Source organism: Rhinichthys klamathensis, unplaced genomic scaffold (genome assembly GCF_029890125.1).
Source record: "Rhinichthys klamathensis goyatoka isolate OS25496 unplaced genomic scaffold, OSU_Roscu_1.1 h1tg000670l_1, whole genome shotgun sequence".
Classification (NCBI taxonomy): domain Eukaryota; kingdom Metazoa; phylum Chordata; class Actinopteri; order Cypriniformes; family Leuciscidae; genus Rhinichthys; species Rhinichthys klamathensis.
The window spans coordinates 462,054-481,273 of record NW_026607106.1 but is presented as its reverse complement, the minus strand read 5'-3'; the positions used below and the strand labels follow the sequence as shown (position 1 = coordinate 481,273).

Below are 19,220 nucleotides of genomic sequence, written 5' to 3'. Positions count from 1 at the left end.
CTCCAAAAGTAGCTGAGTTCAAATGAGGTTTGAGGTTTTGTGTGCAGTGATGTGATTCTCCAGATTCTGTTTTTCATTAGTGCTGAATATATTTCTATTTGTGATATTTGTACTAAGAAGAAAGTTTAAATATTGCGTATTTCATGTGGAAAAGCACACTAACACTTAAAGCGATTTCACCTTGAAGAATAGATGTTATTTAGTAATGCACACAGGAATTCAGTCTAATTCAAGGTTATTGAAAAAAATCACAATATGTAAATAATTTTCTGTTGTTGTTGTATGATTTATTATTGAATCTGTATCATGAATTCAATTTTCCAGCAGAACAATGACCCTAAACACTTAACATGGGAGAATTAGGAGTGTGTGTGTATATATACACATGCATCACATTTTGAGATTGCTTTTTATCTGTTTCTCTGTTCTGTTCATTTTTGAGTTTCTTTGTTAATCTTGGGCTAATCTTGGGCTGTTCTGTTCTCTCCCTGTTTATTTCTATGGTTTCTAATTGATTGTGTTAGTTTCAGTTCAGGTGTGTTTCATTAAGTATCTAGTTAGTTTCTCCCTTTGTCTGCTGTGTATATAATCCCTCAGTTTGAGTTTGTGCTGGTTATGGTAGGCTATTAGTCGTGTTAAGTTGTTGTGTACTGATTGTTTCAAAGAAGCTTTACAGATATAACAGGAAAATAATGCAACAAAGTTTGTATCTAGAAGAAAATAGCGTTTTTCTCCATCACCAAATGTTTTGACAATCACAATACACTTATTGTGATGCAAATTTTTAGTCATAGGCTGCCTGCATGTTAACAGGTAACCCGGCAGTTTTTCGTAAAATAAGTCTTCTGTAAAATAAAAATATTGTTATTATTTTCAAATTATTATTTTGTTATATTTATTATTAAATACTATATTGAACAAATGAAAGTATTATTACAATAGTAATATTTCTTATTTAGTTAATATTTTATTTAGCAATAATACATAATAATCATATTTATTATTAATTAATAATAGTCATATTAATATATCAGCACACAATTGTTGTGAATTTTAACCAGGATAAAAAAAATCGTAATTCGACTTCAACTTAAGTTATGCTGTAATAATAAATAGCTATTTTCCCAATACCTTTCATGCAAAGAAAGAAGCTCAAAGAGTGGTTCAAATAAATATAGTTTTAAACAGGGTGGGACAATTAGTTCTATAAGAGGTTTTGGGGCCTTCGTATTCACAAAGGGCCAACAGTAACACAAGTTACAGGGAGCCCTCATAGTTCAATTGCCTTGTTTAAAAGGTCCTGTATAGACTATACAGGACACATATATTACAGCATAAATAAACATTTGTTTTCATTGTTAATGGGTTTTCTGAACCAAACTGGATCACGCAGCCAGGGCCCCCCGGGCTTCTGGTAGTCAATGACCCCTGGGCACTGGCCCCATAGGCCCGGTACGTAATCTATCCCTGCATATAATGGCAGATCAATAATATTGTTGAATATTACATTAAAGCTGCAGTCCGGCATTTTTCCTCTTTGTCGCCATCTCTGTTCGAAATCTGCAATTGCAGTCATTCGCGGAATTATCAACTTTACGTGAGTTGTAGTTCAACACCCTCGACACGGCACAGCGCGGATGAACACAATGTTTGAGGAGAGTGTGCAGCTGTCAGTCACCGCGCCGATGTGGATATTGTCATTCAGAATCACAGATTATTCTTTTTGGAAGTATGACCAACATAATAATTTTCACCGGGAAATGTCATCTGAACTAGTAAGAAACATTCACTTTTGTTCTGGTTCTGACATTGCAGTAAATCGCGCTGATTAAATCTAACAATTGCTTATAAATTATCATTTCACGCAAAACCGTGCAAAGTAGCTATATGTTCTCAAATTGTTAATGTTAACAACGTCAGCAAGCATTGCGTGACTACATCATGTAATGTCCTTCCGATATTATCCTTGTTTTCGCATGGGTCCGGTTGCAGTCTCTTTTTTTCTGTAGCCACTCCGAAGTCCGAACGAAGTCTTTTGCATGTTACAGCGGGTGAGTCTCTAGTTGTCACTGATGATGATCGTCGTTTAAACCTTTCTGGATCCGCCATCAAATTGATAAGTTTAATTATATCAAGTGCTGTGAGAAAAGGCTATAAATCTCTACCTCCAACATCCTCACACGCAATATAGCTTATACTAGCCGAGACTCCTTCTTTATGTGTACAGATGTGACGTAATGACGCAAAGACATGCTCGAATCTCCCGCGGAAATCCACCAGTACCACTGGAATTAAAAACATTATTACAAGCTTACCGTTTTGCATCGAGCTAAGGCAAGCAGATAGTTTTGAACACTGGCTGGTTATGTATTTTATCAAATATGTATTTTGGATAATTTTTAACCCAAAAAAAGCTACGGACAGCAGCTTTAAATGTCCCCAACTAAGCAAGCCAAAAACGAAGGATCTACAGGAATTTTCACATACAACCATCTCTATAGGGTTTACTGGAAAAGGTCTGAAAAATAGACAGACAGACACATACACACTCACTCACTCACTCACTCACTCACTCACTCACTCACTCACTTACTTTTAGGGTAAACTTCTGGTACATGGAAGAGCGAATGAATGAATGAATAAAAGTAACCTTCACCAGGCTAAACTTCAAAGGAGGCAAATGGGAGAGCATAAATCAATAAACAGGTAGACATATATTTTGTCTTCCCAGTTGCTTCAACAGCCAAAGAAAAAATCCACAACTGTTGCGTTTCCACTAGGCTACAACAATCCAAAAGATTAAAACAATGCAGAGATTACGGCTGTCAGATGAGGGAAACGGTCTCTCCATTGGCCGTGCTGTGCTGCCCTCTGCTGTCCGGAGAGCCCGTGCTGCAGTTCTCACGGCAACTTCTCCACTGCATGAGACGTTGTTGTGGTGTGACGTCAGAGCTGGCAGGAGAGAGAGGCAGCAGCGGCCATCCACTAACAGCTCTGTAATGACAACATTACTGAGACATCTGCCTGTGAACGTCCATGGCCAAGACCAAGACCCAAACAGTGAGTATATGATGACAAATACAACATTAGACACCGAGTGACACTGAATGATAGGGTGTCATGGTCCTGCATCTTTACAGTGTTCAAATTAGCCAGTTGCTATCTTCTTCTAGCTAAGCAGCTTATTGTTTGGGGAGGGATTTCACTTTAGTAAGTTGCAATGTCTCTAAATGTAATTCAAACCATTTAAGTAATTTGTTTGGGTGTTTTGAAAGACGAAGAAAGGCGTGTTTTGCACGCACTTGTTTGTTTTCAGCATTTCCAAAAAAATAAATAAAAAAATGTAAAAAATAAAATAAAAAACTCTTTCCGTGCTTTAACGTAGTTCATCGCTATTGCATGTAGTGATGCCATTTATTATATATCATTTTATTTTAATAAGCGCGGTTGTTTTGACATGTCGTTTGTCAGCTGACAGGCTAAAAACAAACAGCAGTGCTCGTGAACATGCCAGAGGAAGTGACGCAGCAGCGCAGAGTCGGTTAATGATGGATTTGTTTAATTTGTTTAAGGTGTCCGTACAGTGTCCTCACGAAACTGCTCTCACGCGAGACGTGCTCACTTGACAAACAACACCGTGAAATTTAACAAGAGTTGCACAAGCTAATCTAACTCTAAAGACGCACATCTGACTATCACTGCTGCTCTAAATCAGCAGAAACATTTAAAACAAACAATGCATAAAATTAACTCGACATGATTATGTCCACAGATTAGCCCAAAATTTTAAAGCAGAAGGATGAACTGGTTTTCGATTATTCTGTTTAACACGTTCAGAGATATTCACCTATGTTTGGGTGCCTCTTCTGCTTTTTGCATTTTATGTGTTTTTCCTTGGCTATCACGCTGTCCAAGAAGTTACCATTTTATGGCTTAAAGGTACAATATGCAGGATTTTTGCAGTAAAATATCCAAAAAACACTAGGCCAATGTTATATATTTTGTTTAGTTGATTACTTACAATATCCCAAATGTTTCCAACTATTCGTAAATCGTGAGAAAATTGTGATTTTAACCAAGGAAATGGGGCGTGTGAGGAGTCGCAATGGCGTATATCCGCGTTACCCCCGGTTTCCGCCAGGTTTGATGTCGTACTGCATCAGTAACCATGGCGACAGACGTAGACAACTGGGTTATGGCTAGAAGGACGCTCACGCTGTTGTTGTTTTGTTCAAACATTATGGACCATGGCAAGCAGACTTTGAGACAAAAAGAGGACTAAAACGAAGATCAACATCTTTCGAGATGCCGAGAGCTCCACGTCCGCAACTTACTTTGATTTGACAGAGACGCGAGTGTTGCATGTTACTTTATTAGACCGGTGATCAAATGTACATAAAACTAATCAATGTTATGTAGTTCAACATGATGAAATGTTAGAATATGATCTGTATGTTATTCTCTAATGTTAATCTAGCTTAGTCTCATACAGCCAACAAACAACCTAACTGACAACATTCCACCCACAAATGCCGTTTAGTGTGATAGTGTAACTGTTAGAGCAAGTGAAACAGCGCTGCATTACCTCAAGTTTAATTCCTCTAATAAACTGACCTGTGTGAGTATTAATTCAGCACTTGCGTGTAGTTCGGTAGAATGAAATGTCCTTATTCCTTTATATACGCGGGACTCGCGTTGCGTGTGGCGCTGGTATACGTCTAGCAATCGCACCCTGCTTAACACCACAGTCATGTTAAAAACATCAATGTATTCACTCATCCATAAAAGATACATCAGCTTGACGACAAGATCCATAATTCCGCTTAATGGGGAATATACGTCATTAATATACGCCTTTGTTATTGTAAGAGGTTAGCGACCCCTGGTGGCGAAAAATCCTGCATATTGTACCTTTAATTTTCGGAACATTTGTTGCTCAACATTATTTTTATAAAGGTTTTCCCCTTTAGGCTCATGGTCATGGGAAACCTAGAAGAGTCGTGGGAATGAATAGAATCAATTAATAATCCAAATATCAACATTGTTGTCTTATTATGGAAGGCCATGTCTGCCAAATAAGAAAAAAAAATACTTTGTTAAATCATAATTATGAAAATTACGAGATACTAATTCATTATGAGATTAAAAATTCACAGTCATAATTATAGGTACTAAGCCATAATTATTTTAAGATATATTAATATATTAAGATAAAAAGTCAAAATGATGAGCTATACTAAGCCTTTATGACATACTTTTTATCTCATAATTTCAACTTTCTCATGATTATGGCTTAGTATATGTCATAACTTCGAATTGATGTCAAAATTATGAATTACCAAAGCGTGATTTTTTATTTTTACTTGGCAGAAATGGGCTTTCATGTATTAGAGATATTATTTGACAGTAAAAAAAAAAAAAAAAAATTCAAGAATTAATGATTTAAGCATTGGAAAATCTGCAAATGGAAATCTGCCACAGCAGAATCTGCACAATGATTATAAATAAATAAATAAATAAAATGCTTAAGTATTACAAATGAAATTCAAGGGGCCAAAAGAATAGACCCTATACATATTTTCAGAAGGTTATATAAGGTTGAAAAGATTATGAGGGTTTCAAAAGATTCAATAGCCTCCTAATAATTACTAAATTTAATTGCACAAATCCAGCAGTGCTGGGAAAATCGTGTTATGACATCTGCATCAGGATGTTGTTTATGTGGCTACATATTTGATAATGAGCCACAAACACATGCAGGAAATTCATGCCTCATCTCTCAAATCAACTGAATGAAACAGTTACTTGAAGTCAATCTGCTAAATGTGTTTGTTTACAGTCTAAAAGATATGATCTGATATTTGCAGCTTGTATGCCTCGACCCAGATCAGGGATCTTGAGACGTAGTCGAACAGTAATATTGTGACAGTGTCATTGTCAGTAATATTGTCACAGTAACATTGTGTTGCCTTTCACTGTTTGAATAGGAGTACGATTAAATTTTTTTTTTTAAACCCAAATAAATAAAAGCACTTTGTCTAGACGTTTATGAATGTATTTTTCTTGTGGTGGCACTTTATGACCCAGCTCGCAACTCGGTTTGTATTCACGCTTACTTTGGCATCCTGTCAACCTTTACTATACTGTCCTCTCATGCGTACAGTGCCACTATTTGCTTTTTAAATCATCCAGTGCCGGCCGTCAGAGATGTAAGTGTATTTGGTGACTCTATCTGAACTTCACTTCCTAATCTAGTTTTAAATACGACTTCCAGGAAAACTGGCCGTTGCTATCAGATTACAATGTGCCACACCATTTGGATGCCATTGATCCAGAGGTCGTATTGCGCAGCTCGTAATCGTCATTGTTGTTTTAGCCATTGTGTTTATGCCACTCCCATTTATATTATTAATGTGTCATAAAGAAAGTGATGCTACCTGTGTCTGCTTGAATTACTTAAACTGTTCAGATGGCTGATCCTAATACAAACATACACTAGCAATCAAATGTTGAACGTATGTTCCTCGTGATCTTAAATTCGGACAAATATAAACAACGAATGTGTGTATTTCTTTACAAACCTAACATTTTAATTAGTTTAGTTTGAATTATTTAAAAAGACATGATTTGGACTGGATAGTGAACAAAAAATCAACCAAAAAACATCCCTGTTAAAAAAAGAAAAGAAAAGTACAATCAACTTGGATATTTAATTCATTTCAACTTAAATTACATTAAACTGCGTTGAATCTTGTAGAACTTATAAAAAAAGGTTGAAAATTGCTTAACTTATTTTGATGAGTTAAAGCAATGTAAAAAACAACAACAACATTTGTTGTCATAACTTGTAAGATGCACTTTTTTTATTCCTGCATAATGCATTTTTTATACAATTAAATCGATAATGTCAAATATGTATATTTTTCAAAATACTATCATTTAAAAAATGTACAAAATAAATGCAATAAAAGTAATAATAAAGATCTAGAATAACGTTTGCACTGCACGATGTCAGATTTCTTTGCATGTTTTTTTGTGCCTCTCAGTGCTGTTTGCAGACAGTTTAATTTCTTTCTTTCAAAATGTCAATATGCTGTGTGCATATGCCTGATTTTATTTATTTTTTCTCTTCACGTCAAGCTCCTGTAGCATCCATTCCTTTTTATTTAGTCCGTTACAGGCAGGGGGGACAGTCCTTTTTAGTTTCTGTGGTTGAGTGTGTTTGGCAAAGAGGTAGGCTATTGGAGAAGTGCCCTAGCAGGTGTCTGGAAAGTACCAGGTTTTACACTAATAACAGAACCTTTTAGAATTTTTTTTTTTTTCTCCCTCCACTGTTCTCATAGTAAACAAATGAGGAGTGAGCAACCTGCTGTGGGGAAGCAGATCTGTCTTTTATTTGCATGGCTTTGGGTGTTATCTCAGACTTGAGGCTAAAACTACCTCAGTATATATATATTTCTCTAAAGTAGGCATGAAACACAAGTTGCAATAGTCTTTTCTTCCCTATTGTGATGCATATACGAGTGAAAAGACTTATCGCATGAGAAAAAAATGTTGGGCGGGACTTGATTTTGTCCATGGGGAATTGATTGGATGGTTGTGGTTTGCTATTGGTCGATCTCATGTGAGTGACAGGTTGCTACGCCCTCATGCCAGTAAACACATCATCAGAGAAGAGAAGAGATGTTGCTGCAAGACTCTAATTCTAATTAAAGATTACATGAAGGTAAAATAATGATGTGCACGGATACATCATTTATGATAAATACTGCAATATTCCATAAAAAATAACTTACTGAACATGCTCTTAATTGGATGGTTTAGTCTTGGGTTACTCTTGGTGAAGTCATCATTATAAGCAAACTAATAGTCTATCTAAATGCCATATTGTCCTATATAAACATAAAATGGCATTTATAAGATAATAAATAAATAGATGGATTTACCTATACTTGGATGTTACTTAAAGAGATTATACACTCACCTAAAGGATTATTAGGAACACCTGTTCAATTTCTCATTAATGCAATTATCTAATCAACCAATCACATGGCAGTTGCTTCAATGCATTTAGGGGTGTGGTCCTGGTCAAGACAATCTCCTGAACTCCAAACTGAATGTCAGAATGGGAAAGAAAGGTGATTTAAGCAATTTTGAGCGTGGCATGGTTGTTGGTGCCAGACGGGCCGGTCTGGGTATTTCACAATCTGCTCAGTTACTGGGATTTTCACGCACAACCATTTCTAGGGTTTACAAAGAATGGTGTGAAAAGGGAAAAACATACAGAATGCGGCAGTCCTGTGGGCGAAAATGCCTGGTTGATGCTAGAGGTCAGAGGAGAATGGCCCGACTGATTCAAGCTGATAGAAGAGCAACTTTGACTGAAATAACCACTCGTTACAACTGAGGTATGCAGCAAAGCATTTGTGAAGCCACAACACGCACATCCTTGAGGCGGATGGGCTACAACAGCAGAAGACCCCACCGGGTACCACTCATCTCCACTACAAATAGGAAAAAGAGGCTACAATTTGCAAGAGCTCACCAAAATTGGACAGTTGAAGACTGGAAAAATGTTGCCTGGTCTGATGAGTCTCGATTTCTGTTGAGACATTCAGATGGTAGAGTCAGAATTTGGCGTAAACAGAATGAGAACATGGATCCATCATGCCTTGTTACCACTGTGCAGGCTGGTGGTGGTGGTGTAATGGTGTGGGGGATGTTTTCCTGGCACACTTTAGGCCCCTTAGTGCCAATTGGGCATCGTTTAAATGCCACGGCCTACCTGAGCATTGTTTCTGACCATGTCCATCCCTTTATGGCCACCATGTACCCATCCTCTGATGGCTACTTCCAGCAGGATAATGCACCATGTCACAAAGCTCGAATCATTTCAAATTGGTTTCTTGAACATGACAATGAGTTCACTGTACTAAAATGGCCCCCACAGTCACCAGATCTCAACCCAATAGAGCATCTTTGGGATGTGGTGGAACGGGAGCTTCATGCCCTGGATGTGCATCCCACAAATCTCCATCAACTGCAAGATGCTATCCTATCAATATGGGCCAACATTTCTAAAGAATGCTTTCAGCACCTTGTTGAATCAATGCCACGTAGAATTAAGGCAGTTCTAAAGGCGAAAAGGGGTCAAACACAGTATTAGTATGGTGTTCCTAATAATCCTTTAGGTGAGTGTACAATAGCTAAATGAGTGCAGTTTTCTTTCCTGTGTCCCTTTTGGGTTTTCCTAATTTTTTTTTTTTTTCGCTAATCCGTTAAACTCAGGGGCTGTTTTACACGACACCGTTTTCAACTAAAAACGTAAAACTTTTTATGCGTTTTTTTGGCCGTTTGACAAAGATCGACAATGGCGTTGTGGGTGCCTGAAAACGCAAACTTTTTGAAAACGGGTTTCAAAGTGCAAGTTTTTGAAAACAGTCTCCGTGTAAACAACAAAAACGCGAATCTCTGAAGACGATGACTTCATGCACACGAGTATTACGTATTCAGTCTATAGTGTATCATCGCCATCTAATGGCCTGGCAGCAGAATACAGCGTTTTTAGTCGTTTTCGTGGATCCGTGTAAATGGGAATTGTTTTGACAATGGTGTCGTCTGTTCGCGAAAAACTTCTCTGTTTTAAGCATATCGTTGTCGTGTAAACGTACCCTTAGATGTACGAATCTGATATAGCAGTGGTCGTATACTGCCTCCTAGTGGTGTGGATGTAGCATCATGTCAAAGCAAAAGTTTACCAGTGCCATACAAAGGCATAATTCACAGTCAGTCATGATTCATTTATACCACAAACGTTAGGTTCCAATAGCAGGACAGGGGTGCTTGCTGGGATAAAACTAGCAGTATTCGGCTGGTCATGTGATCTCAACATGTCTGTCCCCATGAGGAGACCCACTCCCATGTAAAATAAAGCTGGCGTTATCAGGCTACTAATATGACTGGAGTCTTCATCTCTTTTGACTGAGCATGATATTTTTCCAAAGTACTATTCATCTCTTTATATCTTTTTTTTTTTTACTTTTTAATAAGTGACTGAGTGCACCTTTAAACGATCAATCACCTTAAACTTTTAATTCAGGTAGCCTATTATACGCGTGGTTACTCAGCATCAAAAGTGTGGTTAGACTTAACCAAAAACGGTGTTTTCGCAACTTCAGTAGGGTAAATATTTTGCGTTCTCTGCAGCGTAAACAAAGGCAGGTCTGAGTGAATGAATTTGAGTACTCGTAATCCTGGGTGAAAACAAACACAGCCCTCCCCTCTGCGGAAGCTCTACTGTACTTTATCAGCTGCTGGTTTACTGCCTCCAAGGTGGTTTTGTTCCTCATTGCACATGCACCCGCATGTCTGAGTCAGTGTCATGTTTGCTCTGTGTGTGTGTTTTGCTCGTTCAGTACGATGCTGCTCCCATCCAGCCTAGCGTGGCGTTGTGTTCCTGTGCTTCTTCATCAATGGTAAGGACTCAGCTCAACTCCAGCCTTCCTCACTGTCTCAGTATGGAGGTCCGCGGGGGTGAGGCAAGCGCCCAGCCGAAGACATCGACCCTCAAACCTCCACAATCACGCAAGAAGGAGGACTTCAGCTTTGGCAAAATTTTAGGAGAGGGTTCCTTCTCGACGGTGGGTACAATTTGTGTGATTTTGCAATGAAAGATTTAATCATTAGCAATTTAACAACTACATTTGAGGACCAAACAGCCAGTATAGTGACCGATATTTTTGTTAGTTGAATAACAATAAAGTTTTACGATGATGGCTCCATTGATTTGTTGTAATAGCTGAACACATTTCAATTGCAGGTTGTGCTTGCAAAAGAACTTGCCACAGGAAAGGAATATGCAAGTAATGGGCAATTTATGTTATATATAAATGTATCATAGTAGTAATATATTAAATGAACCACACTGATGTCATTTGAAATGTGTTTTTCAGTGAAGATTCTTGAGAAGAATCACATCAGGAAAGAGAATAAAGCACACTATGTGTTCAGAGAGAAGGATATATTGTCAAGCATAGATCATCCCTTTTTCGTAAAGCTCTACTTCACGTTTCAAGACTCGCATAAACTTTGTATCCTTTTGGGGAGGAAGGGTGTTGAGCTGTGAAGCTATGAAATCAGGTCTGTGTTTGTTGAACTCATTATTACTTTGTTAAAATGTTCTTAACTTCTAATCCGTCAGATTTCGCCCTCAGTTATGCAAAGAATGGAGAACTACTTAGATACATTCGCAAAATAGGCTCATTTGATGAGACTTGCACGAGGTTCTACACTGCTGAGATAGTTTGTGCACTCGAGTATTTGCACGCACTGGGAATTATTCACAGGTAATTCGACTAACAATATGAGCTTGATTGAAATCATCCGTGATGCATTTTTGAATATGCATTTATTTGTTTTTATTTAGGGACCTTAAGCCAGAGAACATCTTACTGAGCGAAGACATGCACATTCATATTACGGATTTCGGGACAGCGAAACAGTTGTCTTTGGACAGCTCTCAAAGTAACGTATAGTTCATGAATATTTCATTGAATTGCTTTGCTCTGGTTGTTGTTGTTGTTGTTTTTTTCATAACGACTGTCGTTAACTTCCTTCAACCCCCCTGTAGGTCAGGCATGAAGTGTTTGTTATCTATAGATACACTCACAACAGTACTCAAGTAGCATAAATATGGGACAGTCTATCATTTTTCTTCATGCACATATGAGTTGTCAGCAGGGTTACGGACCCTGAAGGGGACAGTATGTGATGATGTTTGTCCCACCTGAATGTGAACCTGAAAGATTTGTCTTTCTTTACAGCAAGAGCCAATTCTTTTGTTGGCACTGCACAGTACGTTTCTCCGGAGCTGCTGACGGAAAAATCAGCCTGCAAAAGGTTTGGGCATTTAATGTGCAATAGCGCAATATTACTACCAGATTAAGATGTTAGTCAATTGCATCAAATTAGTTTTTTTTATTTTCTGTGATGTTCCTCTTTTAGTTCGGACCTCTGGGCACTGGGTTGCATAATCTATCAGCTGGTGGCCGGATTACCTCCGTTTAGAGCTGGGTGAGTTACTGATCAATTCAGATTTAGTTCAATTAAACGTTTTTAATAATGCTTTGCACTACAGCCGAAGTGCTGGTGGTTGATCACTGTTGTAATTGCAGTTTTTAAAAACATGGTGTGAAATAACAGGAAATGTTGGCTTTGGTGTTTATGACTTGTTTGTGTAGACAGTACAGAGGGCTTCTGAGGAAACCCCAACCACTGGGTCACATGACCCGCTTGCAGTTTTGGTTACATTACAACCAATAAATTGGCTAGGACAGCCTTTGAAAACAAAACACTTGAACCATGAGACTGTAAATGAACCCTTTCCTTCTCTCAACTGATTATTAAGAGCTCTTCAGTTGTGAGACTACAAACCGTTCAGTTGATATTGATTTGGTTGAGTTAGTGATTTACTTTTGTCTTTTAATAGGAACGAGTACTTGATTTTCCAAAAGATAACAAAGCTGGAATATGAATTTCCTGAGAAGTTCTTCCCCAAAGCTAAAGATCTGGTTCAGCGACTGTTGGTAATAATAGTTTGATTTCATTACATACCTTCACTTTCAGTTGATATGAAGAAAATTCATTGTTTATGCCTGGTTTCAGTCTTTGGACCCTAGAAAGCGGCTAGGATGTGAGGAAATGGGTGGGTTCAATCCACTAAAAGGCCACATGTTCTTTGAGACAATCTCATGGGAGAATTTGCCGGTTCAGATCCCACCCAAGCTGACCCCTTACCTACCAGCCATGGCTGAAGATGATGAAGACTACTATGGCAATGTTAGTTAGACTTATCTTGCATATTATCCACTATTCTGTGCTAAATTACTGTCTTTTGTGCTTTTTTTGGTGTTATTTTTTCCCTTGCTTTTGTTTTATTGTTGCGTTGTTGTTGTTGTTTTTTTACTTTTTATTTAGTTTTTTGTTTTTATTTATTGTTGTGGTTTTTTTAAACCTTTTTGTTTTTTTCTTTGGACTTTTTGTTTTGTTGTTGTTTTGTTTGGGCTTTTTGTTTTAGTGTTGTGTTGTTTTTGGTTGGGAGCTTTTGTTTTGTTGTGTTTTTTTGTTTGGTCTTTGTTTTGTTGTTTTTTTGTTTGGGCTTTTCGTTTTGTTTGGACCTTTTGTTTTGTTTTGTTGTTTTTAATCAGAATTGACCTCTTATTAAATGTCCTACATTACGGATAGCATTTCATGTTTTCTTTAAAGTCTGCTTTAAATCAAAACTGACCCTATTTACTTTGTTTGCGCACATAACCAGTATTGTGGTGAACAAATAATCTGTGCAGAGAAAAAATGTTTTTGTCGTAATCTTTAGTTAAAATCCTTTAGAATGGCGTTCTTTCTCTAATGGGCAGAGAGTCCTTAAACGCTCCCCTCCAGCCCCTGACAGTCGGCTGTAAGCTAGAGATGGCGAGGAAGTGCGCTAAAATCAAGCTTCACTCTTATTTTTTTCACATTCAGTGATCCTCAGAATTACGTCACAGTATTTTAGTAAAGTCGGCCACAACCACCGGTTAAATAAAGTTAAATATTTAAGTGTATATGTTCAGTTAATGGTACAAATTGTGAGCTCTGAATTGCAGGCTCACTGGGTCTTGTCACTGTGTACTGATTTGCTGTTTGCTTTGGATCCCACAGTATGAAGATCTCCTCAGTCAGTTCAGCAGCCTGCAGGTGGTTCCATCCAGCTCATCTCAGATCGTCCCACTGAGACCCTGCAGCAACATTGAGCAGTACATCCATGACCTGGACAGCAACTCCTTTGAGCTGGACCTGCAGTTCTCCAGTGAGGAGAAACGACTTCTGCTGCAGAAGCAAACAAGAGGCAACCCTTGGTATGTCACAACCTTCATTCAGAAATTAGTTGTCCTGCTCATAAACCTTCATTCTGGTTAAATATTAAATGATCATCCTGTAATGACAGCACAGTTAAACACATATTTATTTTGTTATTATACATAGTTAGGGATTGTGTGGGTGTATGCACTAATAATGATTAGTTTTTATCTCACGCATTTCCTGTTGAGTTGTTTTATTGCATGTTGTAAAAGGAACTCTTGATCATTATAGTTCTGTTTTCAATCGGTCAACAACACGGGTAGCACTGCCAGCTTGTTATTCATTAACATTTGTGTGGTTTTTTTTCTGTTTCAAAGGCACCAGTTTGTTGAAAATAACTTGATATATAAAATGGGACCAGTTGACAAAAGAAAGGTAACATTTTCCATCCTGTTTCTTATCTTATATGGTATGAAACAGGTGCATGTTTTTAAAAAAAATATTTAAGTGTTAAGTGAGAAAACAAATAGCGCCCTCTTTTGGCTTCCTTTGGTAAGTGTTTTTAACCCTTTCTTGTTTGTCATTTTCACAGGGACTGTTTGCTCGACGCCGTCAGCTTTTACTGACTGAAGGACCACATCTGTATTACGTGGATCCTGTGAATAAAGTACTGAAGGGGGAAATTCCATGGTCTCCAGAGTTGCGCCCCGAAGCCAAGAATTTCAAGACGTTTTTTGTCCACACGGTACAAATTATAGTTATTATAGGTATACATAGTTAAATATATAGCTATTTTTTATAAGCATTTGCCTAATAGGCAGTGCTTCTCTGGGAGCTTCAGTTGTAGTATCATGGTACTTTGATAAACACATCATACTGAATGATTACTAAATATCATTTATAAGCCATAGTGCACATGGTGCAAAAAGCATGGTAATATCATGGTACTTCTTGGAACTTTTTCGAAATGCTGCTAAATCTTGTCATTGTTTTCCTCATATGCAGCCAAACAGGACATACTATCTAATGGATCCCAGTGGAAACGCAGACAAATGGTGTAAGAAGATTCAAGAGGTCTGGGGAACCATTTATCACTAACATAAGACTACTGGCATGACTGGTCATCAGAGGACCACTGGAGTCAAGGCAAGTCTGAGAGGTCTGAGCACCTCCACCATTCAACTACCAAACAGGAAGATCTTTTCATTTATGGGACTAGTGCATCAATATTTCTTCTTGAAGACAAAATATGTTTTGCTTGCAGTGTTTTTGTCATGTTCAGCAGTTGTAACATGAAATCAAAGATCAGTAAAACTCAGCAAATCCACAACTTGTACACTTTATGTGTATATATATATATATATACATAGGAAAATATCCACAAAAGCTTGGGGGGGAAAAAACACTCATAATCTGTTGCCTTTTAAATAATAATAAGAGCGCTTTAGGATAGCTGTAGAGGACACTGAAAATGATCCTACAGGTCAAGTAAATATTAAATTGATACACAAATCGTTAATATATTTATATTTATTCTCAGTCATCTTGTTCACATGTATATCATATTACATGAAATTATTATCATCAGAAGAAGAATCACTGTTGAGCTGTTATATTTAATATGAAATGGCAATGGATTTTGTGGGTTCAAGTGTGAAACTCGCACTTGGTTCCTTAAATCTGCTGTTTATATATTTTTTTTATATTATATTTTATTTATAAACATTGGTTCAGATTGAAAACAAGTACTTGATAAGGTACGTTACATAGTATACGCTGCAAGCGAGCGGCACGATGTTTTGCAACAAAAGTGGATGGCTGTCGACAGTCACATTGCGTCGTACCATGTGAGTCTCTTGCAATGTAGATATGGTGTAATACCTATGGGAATTATTGAGCTGTGAAGAGAATCGCAACTGTAAATAAGGGCCGCGTTCGGAGATGCCGTTTTTGACCGCTTTATTGTACATTGAAAAAGGATGTTGGTCCAGCACAGGCAAACGGAAATGCTGTAACCAAGTGAGAATTAAGCACAGAAGTGTGTTTTTCCTCTTCTGTTGCATTTCCTCCTGGCATTTTTTGAGGAATTGTTCAACTGTGTATTTATAATTCGACTGGGTTTGTCACCGAATATAACTGTGATGTACAGATGATGTATTATTCAGAAAGTAACACCGTGTTACTGGATTTGCACCTTGTATAATTTTATTCTTATATAAGATTATTTGCTGGCAGTGGCGCAGCCTGTAGTACCTTGTATTATTTAAATTGTAATATTCAGGGGCCATGTGTTGTAAATATGGAATATTGCCTTTGAATGTGAATGATTGCTGTAATTATTTGCTAGATTTGTATGTGTCCTAATCAGGTCACTTAAATTATATCAGATTCAATGTTTATGCCCTTTGGTTTCTACGTACCTTTGTGGAAGCTTGATTCCACCAGGGAGTAAAAAAAAAAAAAAAAGGTAATTGCAACTTTTTTATCTCACAATTAAATTTTTTTTTGTTGCAAGATATAAACTCATAATTGAGAGTTATAAAGTCAGAATTGCGGGATATTAACTCGAGTTATATCTCACAATTCTGACTTTTTTCCCCTCAGAATTGAGCGATATAAACTCGTAATTGCTAGTTTAAAGTCCAAATTGTAAGGTAATACTGACTTTATAACTCTCAATTGTGAGTTTATATTGAAATTCTGATTATAACACGTAATTCTGACATAACTTGCCATTGCAAGCTTATATCGCGCAATTTTGACTTTATAACGCGCAGTTGCGAGTTTATATCTCATAATTCTGACTTAACTTGAAATTGCAAGCTTATATCTCATAATTCTGACTTTATAACACACAATTGCAAGCTTATATCTCATAATTCTGACTTTATAACACACAATTGCGAGTTTATATCTCATAATTCTGACTTTACAACTCGCAAATGCGAGTTTACATCTCATAATTCTGACTTAACTTACAGTTGCAAGTTTATATCTTGTAATTCTGACTTAACTTACAATTGCAAGCTTATATCTCATAATTCTGACTTTATAACACACAATTGCGAGTTTATATCTCATAATTCTGACATAACTTACAATTGCAAGTTTATATCTTGTAATTCTGACTTAACTTACAATTGCAAGTTTATATCTCATAATTCTGACTTAACTTACAATTGCAAGTTTATATCTCATAATTCTGACTTAACTTACAATTGCAAGTTTATATCTTGTAATTCTGACTTAACTTACAATTGCAAGTTTATATCTTGTAATTCTGACTTAACTTACAATTGCAAGTTTATATCTCATAATTCTGACATAACTTACAATTGCAAGTTTATATCTTGTAATTCTGACTTATCACACAAAGGCAAGTTTTCAAATAAAAGTCGCAATTACCTCTTTTATTTTTTTATTCCATGACAGAAACAACCTTCCATCAACCTTTCATGAAACTGGAGGATGTTGAGGAGAAAATGAAGTCTCATAATAAAAGTATACGCGAAGATTAACATCTTTCTGCTTCTGTTTCTGACAGACTGTTGGTAGCATGTGCAAGACAGCAGTGCTAAGACAACAGCTCCCAGTAGACTTTCCCTGTCTTTTACAGTTGGGTCTCTCATGCATGCTGGCTGTTTACATTTCTCAACATCTTGCAGCGCTGAAACGAGGTCACACTGAATGAACTCGCTGTTCAGCTTTCCAGGTCTTAGGTAAACATACAGTAAGAGAATGCCCACAGGCATTTCCTACGCAGAAAAACATCAGCTATGAGAAACACATCTCACCTAGCAATAGCAGGACCATCAAGTGATGATAAATGCCTGCTATTCGCTGTACTGTCTTTTGTATTATCAATCTTCACACGGCTCTCTCAAATGATCTTCAGTCTATACTAATTGCACATGAGAACACAATTGCATAGCACTGAAGCAGATAAATGATAATCTGATTAAACCACAGAAATATGAACTGAATCACTACTGAACTAACTAGCCATTGAAATATGAACTTTATTTGTCTTTGTCTGACTGAACCATTCAAATATGAACTGTTTTACCTGTATATGATTAAACTATTGAAATGTTATCTGTTTTACTTGTGTTTATCAAACTAATCTCTGGAAATGTTAACCATTTTACTAGTGTTTTTTTTTCTGAATAGACCATACAAATACTGTCTTTATCACTGTGGAAGACCATTTCCATCACATAAGAAAAAAAAGTATGCTTTTGTAAATTATAATTATGACATAAAAAGTAAGGTTTCTGAGAAGAAATTACATAAATATGAAATAAAGTCATAATAATGAGACGAAAAGCAAAATTATTACAAAACAAAGATGAAATTATGAGTCAATTGTGGCAAAGATTACGACTTTCATAATGATATGACAGAATTTGTACGTACCGGTAGTTTATCATCAGAGTTTTATCTCATAATTACGAATGTATTTTATAATTTCGATGTTTTGTCATAACTGACTTTTTTCCCCCTCATAATTTAGATTTTTTTTAATCTCAATTATACCTTGTCATAATTGATTTAGTCATTTATAATTTCAGCTTTTTATCTGGTAATTACTTTGTGGACTTTTATCTCACAACAATTTTGACTTTTTATGTTGTGTTGTTATGTTGTGTCTTTTTATGTTGACTCAGCAAACCAAAGAATGCCTTTTTTCTTCTTCACATGTGACAGAAATTGGCTTCAATACTTATCTGTCTTCTAAATCGTTGTATTAACAATTTGACAAAAAAGGTGTTCATCTGACTAAACAATTTAAGTAGCCTACCAAGTGGTTTTACTAGTGTTTAATACTACTGTACACTCTCTTTGACAGTCAAGTCAAGTCAAGTCAAGTCACATTTATTTATATAGCGCTTTTCACAATACAGATTGCATCAAAGCAGCTTCACAGTGATAACATGAAAGTAGTACAACACAGTTCAATAATATTGTTGAATATTAAATATCCCCAACTAAGCAAGCCAAAAGCAAGGCGACAGTGGCAAGGAACCAAAACTCCATCAGATTGGATGGAGAAAAAAACCTTGGGAGAACCCAGGCTAGTCAGGGGCCAGTTCTCCTCTGGCTAACAATCATAGGGTTTTAAAGAAGCTTTACAGTAAGTCCATATCAGAGAGTACCTGGAAAAAATACATTTAGTTAATCATGTAATATTTAGGGGATAACAGTCATAAATGTATGTCTATAATCATGTGGCTGTTAAAAAAAAAAAATCATGTGGCTGTTTTAAACGCATAAACAACAATGACATAATTGTTCAAAACGTACAGAGCTGCCTAGCTAGGATGCGCATCACGGCGCGTGCAGTATTCTTGGGTGGCAAAAGTGCGGTCTAGATAGACAGCACT

At 36.8% G+C, this 19,220-nt stretch overlaps 1 protein-coding gene across 1 annotated transcript; it reads left to right on the top strand.

Moving 5' to 3' along the window:
• The first annotated feature begins 10,046 nt into the window (after window positions 1–10,046).
• Window positions 10,047–15,159, top strand: pdpk1a (3-phosphoinositide dependent protein kinase 1a). The gene is made up of 13 exons (XM_056241748.1): window positions 10,047–10,640; window positions 10,820–10,862; window positions 10,953–11,090; window positions 11,201–11,345; window positions 11,426–11,523; window positions 11,823–11,898; window positions 12,004–12,072; window positions 12,488–12,584; window positions 12,664–12,837; window positions 13,696–13,892; window positions 14,214–14,271; window positions 14,429–14,581; window positions 14,842–15,159. Exons 1-13 carry the CDS (start codon window positions 10,365–10,367, stop codon window positions 14,932–14,934), a joined length of 1,617 nt encoding a protein of 538 aa, XP_056097723.1. The 5' UTR covers window positions 10,047–10,364; the 3' UTR covers window positions 14,935–15,159.
• The last annotated feature ends 4,061 nt before the right edge of the window (window positions 15,160–19,220 follow it).